Here is a 10,628-nt window from a genome sequence, read left to right on the forward strand (position 1 = left end):
GTTGAAAAAGTGAAAAAGCATAATAGGACCCCTTTAAGTACACAGAATTTAGTGGTCAGTGCTAATAAGATCTCATCATTAAAAATGTCATAATCTAAAACACACTAATTATGAAACGGCTTGCTATCATAGTCCAAAAATATTACATCACCAGTTTTGGATGCTCAAGTTATATAGAGTTATATATACACAAGTATACGCAGTGTTGGGAAGGTTACTTTGGAAATGTAATCGGTTACAGATTACAAGTTACCCTATCTAAGATGTAATAAGTAGTGTAACTATTTAAATTACTTTACTAAAGTAATGTAACTGATTACATTTGATTACTTTTTGATTACTTTTCTAAATTTCTAATGTTTTCAACTGTTAATCATTTTGAAACATTTAATCCAAGCAGGGTTAACTTTACAGTAGAACTCAACACTGATTACTGTCAGACTTTCAGAATCCTTCATCACTTTAATTAAGATTATAATAATGTTTTTTAAAGCACCGCCACCACAAAATCAGACTTACTTTGAGGTCATTCTGAGGTTAAATACAGATTGAAAACCATAAGAAGAAATAGTTTAATAGCTATGATACTGTTTTTGAAATCAAATCTTTGCATAGCTATGACAGGAAACACTGGCATCTAACAATGCCTTGGAAAAACAGTTAATCTTAAAAAAATAAATAAAAGCATATGCATAAATCCAAATAGTGAATAAATCAGTGTCCTATGCTGTGTCCTAAACTCCTGAAACATTGCTGTCTCATATTTTAGAGCAGTCAATGCAATTTATAAAAGAAATCAATCAAATCAGATGTAACCCCCCTTTGTAATTAACATTTTCATAAGTAACTGTAATTTAATTACAAATTTTTTATCAGTAACTGTAACTGATTACAATTGCATTTATTTTGTAATTAAATTACGTAATTTAGTTACGTGTAACTAGTTACTTCCCAACACTGAATCTCCTTCACTGTAGTCCGATGTCCCGGACTGACCTGGTCCTGGCTGACTTTCTGATAGACGTTTGGGGTGTTTAGCCATCTGGTCTTCTGCTGCTGTCTCTGGGCGTGAGGATGGAGACGAGGGTGAGGCTGAAATCCATCATCATGAAAGGAAAATGAGGTGACGGTGGCAGGAACCTCCACCTCTCTCCTGGTTCTGGAGCGCTCCAGCATCACTGGGAAACGGTAGGCGTAACCTGTACGGTAACCCTAAAGAACGATGATCAGATGTTCAAATGTCAAGTCTAATAGTAATAACAATAAGCTATAGATTGGCTAAATTGTGACCCTGGAGCACAAAAGCAGTCTTAAGCAGCACAGGTATATTTGTAGCAATACCCAACAATACATTGTATGGGTCAAAATGATCAATTTTTCTTTTATGCCAAAACTCATTAGGATATTTTGTAAATTTCCCACCTATCAAAACTTAATTTTTAATTAGTAATATGCATAGCTAAGAACTTCATTTGGACAACTTTAAAGGCGATTTTCATTTAGATTTTTTTTGCACCCTCTGATTCCAGTTTTTCAAATAGTTGCGTCTCCGCTAGGGTTGGGAATCAAAAATCTATTTCAATTTGAGAATCGAATACTTAAGATCAGGAATTGGATACTTGTTGTAAAATTAAAAATTAAATTCTGCCTATCAATTCCTTTTTTTTAGGTGGCGAAAAGGGGCTGTTAAAAATTTATTTGTCTTTGAATCATTCATTCAAGAGATTCATTCAAAACCACTGAATCATCCAGTAATGAAACAAGTAAATCTTGAGTGAGTCATTGAATCATTCCATGCATAAATTCCATGAGATTTTGTTTAGTTGCCTTATGTTTTTTCTTCAGAATCGTGAGAGTACCACAACATCAAACACACACACACACAAATTTCTCAATTTATCCAGAATCGTGCAGCACTATTTTTCACACAAACAGCTCTTAATCGAGTCCAGTTTTTATGTAGCTGGCTGATTTGTGTTCATGGTATTCAGCAGCAATTAAATGTTTTGCAAAAAGAGACACAGAATAAATATGTTTGATAACTAAATGTTTGACTTCATTTTTTTTACCACATTGGAATCAAAACTGGGAATTGATAAGAATCGGAATTGTTAAAATTCAAACGATACCCAACCCTAATCTCGGCCAAGTATTATCCTATCCTAACAAACCATACATCAACGTTAAGCTTATTTATTCAGCTTTCAGATGATGTATAAATCTCAATTTTAAAAAATTGATCCTCAAGACTGGTTTTGTGGTCAAAGGTTACACTATTCTAGACTAACCAGATTGTCCAGCGTCCTCATCAATGCTTCGAACTCATGTTCTCCCAGCCTGCTCTTGTGCATGGGGCCGAAGGTGGATCCGGCCCAACCCACAGTGCCTGTGGCGACGGGCCGGTGAACGCTGCGTTCCAGCATGATCAGGTTCTGTTCTCCTCCAGCGCTGCACAGTGCTGCCACCTGCCAAGAACAGCAGAGCAATGCAGCGTGACTCCATCAGTGTGAGGACTGCATTCTGCAGATTCACTTCAGCCAACAATACGAACAGTGTTGGGGTAACGCATTACAAAATATCGATATCAAAATCTCACGATACGATAATATCCCGATATGAAGTCCACGATACGATGTTTATTGCGATATTTAAACGAGTTATAGGGATGTAATGATATCAAAATCTCACGATACGAGAATATCACGATATGAAGTCCATGATACGATATTTATTGCAATATGTAAACGAGTTATAGGGATGTAACGATATCAAAATCTCACGATACGATAATATCACGATATGAAGTCCACGATACAATATTTATTGCAATATTTAAACGAGTTATAGGGATGTAACGATATCAAAATCTCACAATATTACAATATCACGATACGATATTTATTGCAATATTTAAACGAGTTGTAGGGATGTAACGGTATCACAATCTCTCGATATGATAATCTCACGATATGAAGTCCACGATACAATATTTATTGCAATATTTAAACGAGTTATAGGGATGTAATGATATCAAAATCTCACGATACGACAATATCACGTTATGAAGTCCACGATACGATATTTATTGCAATATTTAAACGAGTTATAGGGATGTAACGATATCAAAATCTCACGATACGATAATATCATGATATGAAGTCCACAATACGATATTTATTGCGATATTTAAACGAGTTATAGGGATGTAACGATATCAAAATCTCACAATATGAAGTCCACGATAGGATATTAATTGTGATATTTAAACGAGTTATAGGGATGTAACAATATCAAAATCTCACTATACGATAATATCACGATATAAAGTCCACGATACAATATTAATTGCGATATTTAAATGAGTCATAGGGATGTAACGATATCAAAATCTCACGATACGATACTATCACGATATAAAGTCCACGATACGATATTTATTGCGATATTTAAACGAGTCATAGGGATATAACGATATCAAAATCTCACGATGCGATAATATCACGATATGAAGTCCACGATACGATATTTATTGAGATATTTAAACGAGTCATAGGGATGTAACGATATCAAAATCTCACGATACGATAATATCACGATATGATGTCCACGGTATATTTATTATAAATTAAAATAACACATTTGTGTTTCATTTGTGTTATTGCTGAATAGTGTTGAACTTTATTCTCCTGCGTCATATTCTTCATGCAGTTTGTTTGAGTGGCGCCCTCTACTGTACAGACGTGAATTTACATTTCCTTCGGCCTGAGGCGTATTCATTTCACTTTTGATGTGAAAGAGCATTTACATTAGTAAAAGAAGAACTTTTTTATATAAAAAAAACAAGCAAGCCCTGCCCAGATTTAAAACGTAACTCAAAAGTAACATAACGCACTACTTTCCATAAAAAGTAACTAAGCTACTTTTTTAGGGAGTAACACAATATTGTAATGCATTACTTTTAAAAGTAAAATTCCCCAACACTGAATATTACTATTCTCACCCTGTGCACTTTTTTTTTCTTCAGTTTTCACAATCCTTTTGTTGTCTTTCTCTCATGGTTCACAATGGATTTCCATGACCTTTCCAGTCATTTATGGAGTCCTTTAAAACTGTTATACAGATTGCTAAAGCAGATTTTCAGTGGTATGCCATGTGCAAATTGTTTGGATTAGTAGATTCAAATCATTACACTAATTAGTATACAAATATCAGCAATAAGACCTTCAACTGACAGTCTTATCACACGCTTTACATTGGTATTTTTAGTCTACATGATCTCATTATATGCAGCTGATGAAATATACTGTATAGCAAAGCAAAAACTACAAAAAGAGAAAAACGTATATTTAGTATAAATATTTACACTACTATTCAAAAAGTTTTTTAAAAAATAAATCAACACTTTTATTCAGCAAGGATGCATTAAATTGATAAAAATTGACAGTTTTGTTTACAGACTTTTATTTCAAATAAATGCTGTTATTTTAAACAAATATACTGTATAGCAAAGCAAAAACTAGAAAAAGAGAAAAACGTATATTTAGTATAAATATTTACACTACTATTCAAAAAGTTTTTTTAAAAATAAATCAACACTTTTATTCAGCAAGGATGCATTAAATTGATAAAAATTGACAGTTTTGTTTACAGACTTTTATTTCAAATAAATGCTGTTATTTTAAACAAATAATCCTGAAAAATGTACTGTTTCCACAAATGCAGCATGGATTTCAACATTGATAATAATCAGAAATGTTTCTTGAGCAGCAAATCAGCATATTAGAATGATTTCTGAAGATCATGTGAAACTGAAGACTGGAGTAATGATGCTGAAAATACAGCTGCGCATCACAGAAATACATTACAGTTTAACAGATACTGAAATAAAAAAGGTAATTTTAAATTATAATAATATTTGACTGTTTTTACTGTATTTTTGATCAAATAAATGCAGCCCTGAAACATAAGAGAGTTTTTAAAAAAACATTTACAAACCTTACTGACCTAACCCTAAGTTTTGAAAGGTATTGTGTATTTACTATAAACATTTATTTATAATATACATATTTACATATATTATACATATACTAATATTTATATTTATACAACAAATATGAATTTTTCTGGGTTTCCGGTGACTGACTGAACACTAGCGTCCTCTCTCTTTACTCTGTCCCACTAATCTACTCTTCCATATTTTGTCCTCACGGGAAGGAATTTTTTGCCTACCTGTATTTGACAGGCGGTCTGGATGTGGTAGATTGTGTAAAAGGCCTCCTCCACTGACTCTCCCAGTGCCACGATGCCATGGTTCCTCAACACCAGCACCTGTAGAATCGCAGCTATTAAGAGTCAGACAGACGTTTCCCGGGAATACTTCATCAAACCCTTCACAACCTTCAGAGCCTCACATCATCTTCTGAGCGAACAGAACATGCACAGGGTTCCCACACCTTGGTTAACTTAAAATGCAAGGACCTTTCAAGGATTTTCCAGGTCCAATACCCTCAAATTCAAGGACTTAACGTGGGGACACATTTCAAGTGAGATCAAGGTTACACCTTGTTACCTTGTAAGATACATTGTTACAGTTTTCATGTGTCAAACACAACTATGCAAAAAAAAAAGCATTTTATTTTTGCATTTATTTTTGGCCATATGACAGAGCTCTAATATTCTATTTGTTGTATTTCTGTTTTGCATAAAACTGAAGAATATTCGGTACATTCTATAATGTATTCTAAAATGATCTGATATTAACTTTTGCATGAATTGTATTGAAAAGAGCTTAGGCTCATGTAACCAGAAGTTTTAAGATATATGAATATGCTTTTAAGTTTTTCTTGCCTCATGGGTTAACATTATCTTAACAAGCAAAGCAATTCAACATTAATTTCACGGTGTGTCTGTGAAACGTTAAGGTAACATTGTAGTAATTTCGTGCGCGGGTGAACGTCATGGCAACGTACAACTATGGCAAGCCACAAGAGTCAGAATTACGCTATAGCTAAATCACATTTACATAGCAGTTTTTTCCAGCGTTTAAAACAGCATTAGTGCCGTCAAATACACCGTCCTGATAGCAGACGCCATAAAAAACGTGCGTAAACTGTAAAAAACGCCGTATTTAATGGCATAAATTTAATTCTGACTCTTGTGGCTTGCCATATACAACACAAAGTTTCTCACGCGGGAAACACTTAACGTAACGCGTATAATGCGCGTAACTAACGTACATCAAGCAAGCTAGTATGCATAGGCCATGAAGTGTTGGCGAAATAACACATTAACGGAGGGAATAATATGGAATTTTTTCCAGAAAACTTCTTGCACAAAATAAATTCAAGCACTTTCAAGGACCTGTATCTATGTACGTTTATTTTTTAAAACTTTCCAGGGCCTTGAAATTTTTTTTCCAGATTCACAAACTTTCAAGGATTTCAAGGACCCGTGGGAACCCTGCATGCACTGCCTATAATCTATGATCAGACCTTGCATGTCGGGCCGAGGCTCTTCTGGAGCTCCACTCTGTCCTCTTCTTCCTCCATCACTCCATTATAGTCATAATAAGCTACATCGCCCACCAGCAAAGCCTCATGGGATAGCGGCAGAAGGCCACATTTCATGGCTGATACCTACATGAAAGATTAATAGTTGATCACTGATCGAGTTGATCAGTGCTAGAACAATAAAAAACACATTTTAAGATTGAGAGAATGTATGAATGGCAGGAAAAAAAGTTCTACTTAAATAATTTATGACTTTAACAATTGCCAACTCTCAGATCTGTAAGTGATTTGAGCCAATGCATCTATAATAATAATAATAATAATAATAATAATAATAATAAATAATTATTTTACAAATCTTTTTTTTTTTTTTTTTGGTGCCATCAGTGGAAGCCTGGACCTCGGAATGAATATATACATATATAAACAAATAAAATAAAATAAAAATGAGTAATTTATGTTTTTCAAAATATTGTGATATAAATAAATAAATACACAAAAGTAATTTATGTGTTTCACAAACCTCAGGAATACAAAACTAAAATAAAATCAAACTAAAATAAAAATGAGTAATTTATGTTTTTTGAAAATCTTGTGATATAAATAAATAAATACATAAAAGTAATTTATGTGTTTCACAACCCTCGGGGATACAAAAATAAAATAAAAAATAAAATAAAATAAAAATGAGTAATTTATGTTTTTTGAAAATATTTTGATATAAATAAATAAATACATACATACATAAAAGTAATTTAATGTTTCACAAACCGCGGGGATACAAAAATAAAATAAAATTAAATTAAATTAAATTAAAATGAGTAATTTATGTTTTTCAAAATCTTGTGATATAAATAAATAAATACATAAAAGTCATTTATGTGTTTCACAAACCTCGGGGATACAAAACTAAAATAAAATAAAATAAATGCTTTTCATTTATGTGTTTCACAAACCTGGTAGATAAATAAATATGGATAGGTAGATAGAAAATAAAGTAATTTATGACATGTAAATATTAAACAATTAATAAAAACAAACTAGCATTTAATTTAATAATAATAATTAGTATAATTGTTAAATGTTGCATAATCTCATAGGTTTTGATCAGAGAGAGACTGTAGAAAGCAGTGCTCCACAGAGAGTAACGAGGTGGTGTACCGCAGCCGTGGCTGGAGTGTGGAGGTGCAGAAGGCAGCGGATGTCCGGTCGAGCTGAATATACGGCAGAATGCAGAGCAAACGCAGACAGATCCACTCCCAGAGCAGTGCTGCCTTTCTCCACAACCTCCCCCAGAATATTCACCTTCACCTGCAGAGAGCGCATGCTTCAATGAAGCTTTCTCTTGAAAGATGAGGTCCAACTGCATCATTTACTACTTTTCCATCATCTTTCAATATATTTAAACAAGTACTTGATTAAAAAAATATTTAATCATTCCAATATTCATTTACATTTAAACAGAACAAAAAATAGTGAAACCAGTGTTCTAATCATTTTGGCCACCACTGTATAAAAATTAAATTGCTGCATTTTCCCTTTAGTATAACTGTGAACTGCATTGTTTCTTATTTTATCCATTACAAAGTGACCATTCTGGATGCAGTTTGTACACATGCATGAAAACGAGAAATATTTTCATGAGTAACATCATCTAGTGCCTTATTTTTGCAACAGTATATATGCCCAGAACATGCTGAAATTTCAGTTTTATCAGCAAACAATACACAATCTCAAACTGGTGACCTTCTTTTGAATGCTTTTCCCAGAGAAAGGCTCTCATAAGGAGGAACCGGTTTGGTTTGTGTGTTAGTTAGAGTCTCACCAGATTGGAGGCGGTCCCCTCGCCGTAGGCCAAACCATCCGGCAGCACGAGGAAATGTTCCTGTTCTTTACTAACACGCATCTGCAGAGAAAAAGAGATGCTTTCATCACAGTATCATTCTCCTGAGAGCAAGGGTTCATTCAGCCATCAGAGAAAAATCTGACGTCTCTGACTCATCCTCAGATCCTGCCAAACCTGTACAGATTCATATATGATGATATGAGATGTTGAATCATATTTGTGTTCAGACAAAGCTATATTTGGACTATAGCGTACAAGTCCTAACTTTTATAGTGCAGTCATGTTGTGTAGTCACATAACTTGTAAGGAACAAAATAGTCTACTTAATTTCTCTGAAGAAAATAAGCCCTAAGAGTTTCAAATGCAATGAGTATCTTTCATTTTTGAGTGAACTATCCCTTTACGAGTTTTGATCTTCATACTTCTTGTGAAAATCAAAGCAGCAACCTCGTTACCAGACTTGAACTAAAAAAAAAAATAATAATAAAAAAAATAAAAATAAAATAAAATAATGCTTGTCATTTATGTGTTTCACACACCTGGTAGATAAATAAATATGGATAGACTTGATCTCAAAATCACTTCCTATTAGGATAGGCTCTTAAATCCCTAAAGACTCAGCGAAGGAGAGAGAGAAATATGAATAAGTATGCTAAAGTAAATGCAGCAAAAATTATTCTGTATTTTTAATCAGCTTAATTTCCATTCGAAGTGACAGACTGGCAGCTGTGTGAAGTTATTTAAAGTGCACTATATGTGCATTTTGTATTATCATAAGCTTGAGTTACATAACAGTTTAAGAAGACAAATACGCTACTGCTCAAACGTTTGGGGTCAGAAAGACTTCTTTTGAAAGAAATTACTTTTATTCACAAAGGACGCATTAAAGTGACAGTTAAAACATTCATACTGTTATAAAAGATTTCTTTTTTAAATAAATAAAAATATTGCTATTTTGGACTTTCTATTCACCAAAGAATCCTAAAAAATTGATTCAAAGCTTCCACAAAAATATTAAGCGGTACAACTGTTTTCAACATCGATGATAATAAGCACCTCATCTGCATATGAACATGTGACATTGAATGATAACTGAAAATTCAGCTTTGATCACAGCAATCAATTACATTTTAAAATATATTTAAAACAGAAAACATATATTTATGATATTTCACATTATTTCTGTTTTTACTGTATTTCGGTCAAATATAGGCTTCTTTCAGAAACATGTATTTTCAGCCTTCATTACATTCAGTGGTTACACTTTATTTTAAGGTGTCCTTGTTACAGTGTAATTATACATTTAAGTACTGAGTAATATTAATTAACTACATGTACTTACTATATGGTTAGGATTAGGGTTTGGCTTAGTGTTACTTGCATGTAATTATGCATAATTTATTGTTATTATAATAGTAAGTACATGTAACATGTGTAACAAGGACACCTTAAAATAAAGTGTTACCCTCTCGGTTTACCCATTCGGATGAACGTGTAGTGAGCACCAGTGTTGGGGAAAGTTACTTTTAAAAGTAATGCATTACAATATTGCGTTACTCCCTAAAAAGTAACTAATTAGGTTACTTTTTATGGAAAGTAATGCATTACATTACTTTTGAGTTACTTTTTAAATCTGGGAAACAAAGTAACTGGAGTTATTTGAAAAAGTAACTCAGATATTTCCTTCTAAATTAAAAGTGTTACTTTATGTGTTTTATGTGTAATGTGTTACTTTACTAGTTACTTTAAAAAGTAATCTGATTACGTAACTCACATTACTTGTAATGCGTGAGTCTTGGCATGCTGACAGAAGGCGTTTCTTACTGTGAGGCAGGTGTTGGGCAGCTGTGTCCAGCCGTACAGATCCAGCAGACGGTGAACACTGGCCAGCTTGCAGCGCATCAGTCTCTCGCCCTTCACCATGGAGCCCGGGTCCCATCCGTGCAGATCGTTAATGGGGGTCAGCATGCTCACGGCTGAACAGACACGAGCAACAAAACCAACAGAAGGGCTTTGTGTTAAAAGGAGTTTGTCTGCTGCAGTTTAAGTGGTGCAACATTCATTAAGTTTGAAGCTAAAACTAAAACTCCCCCTACTTGTAAGTGTCTGAATGGAAAAATGATGATAAATGTGACCCTGGAGCACAAAAGCAGTCTTAAGTCGCTGGGGTATATTTGTAGCAATAGCCAACAATACATTGTATGGGTCAAAATTATACATTTTTCTTTTATGCCAAAAATCATTAGGATATTAAGTAAAGATCATGTTCCATG

The 10,628-nt window shown here is 33.5% G+C and overlaps 1 protein-coding gene across 5 annotated transcripts in view; it reads right to left on the bottom strand.

Annotated features, from left to right (window-relative positions):
- Window positions 1-10,628, bottom strand: part of LOC107670388 (beta-adducin-like) — a 20,747-nt gene that overhangs the window by 8,401 nt on the left and 1,718 nt on the right. For 4 of the 5 annotated variants that reach the window (XM_016462972.1, XM_016462971.1, XM_016462975.1 and 1 more), the window contains exons 2-8: window positions 10,180-10,331; window positions 8,335-8,415; window positions 7,671-7,820; window positions 6,492-6,635; window positions 5,230-5,328; window positions 2,289-2,465; window positions 997-1,212 (exon numbers count right to left, since the gene is read on the bottom strand). In XM_016462972.1, coding sequence (XP_016318458.1) covers window positions 997-1,212; window positions 2,289-2,465; window positions 5,230-5,328; window positions 6,492-6,635; window positions 7,671-7,820; window positions 8,335-8,415; window positions 10,180-10,331 — 1,019 coding nt within the window. Of the gene's footprint in view, window positions 1-996; window positions 1,213-2,288; window positions 2,466-5,229; window positions 5,329-6,491; window positions 6,636-7,670; window positions 7,821-8,334; window positions 8,416-10,129; window positions 10,332-10,628 lie in introns of all 5 variants that reach the window. The other variant, XM_016462973.1, reaches the window with a different exon arrangement.

Source organism: Sinocyclocheilus anshuiensis, unplaced genomic scaffold (assembly GCF_001515605.1).
Source record: "Sinocyclocheilus anshuiensis isolate Anshui unplaced genomic scaffold, SAMN03320099.WGS_v1.1 scaffold1021, whole genome shotgun sequence".
In the NCBI taxonomy this organism is placed as follows: domain Eukaryota; kingdom Metazoa; phylum Chordata; class Actinopteri; order Cypriniformes; family Cyprinidae; genus Sinocyclocheilus; species Sinocyclocheilus anshuiensis.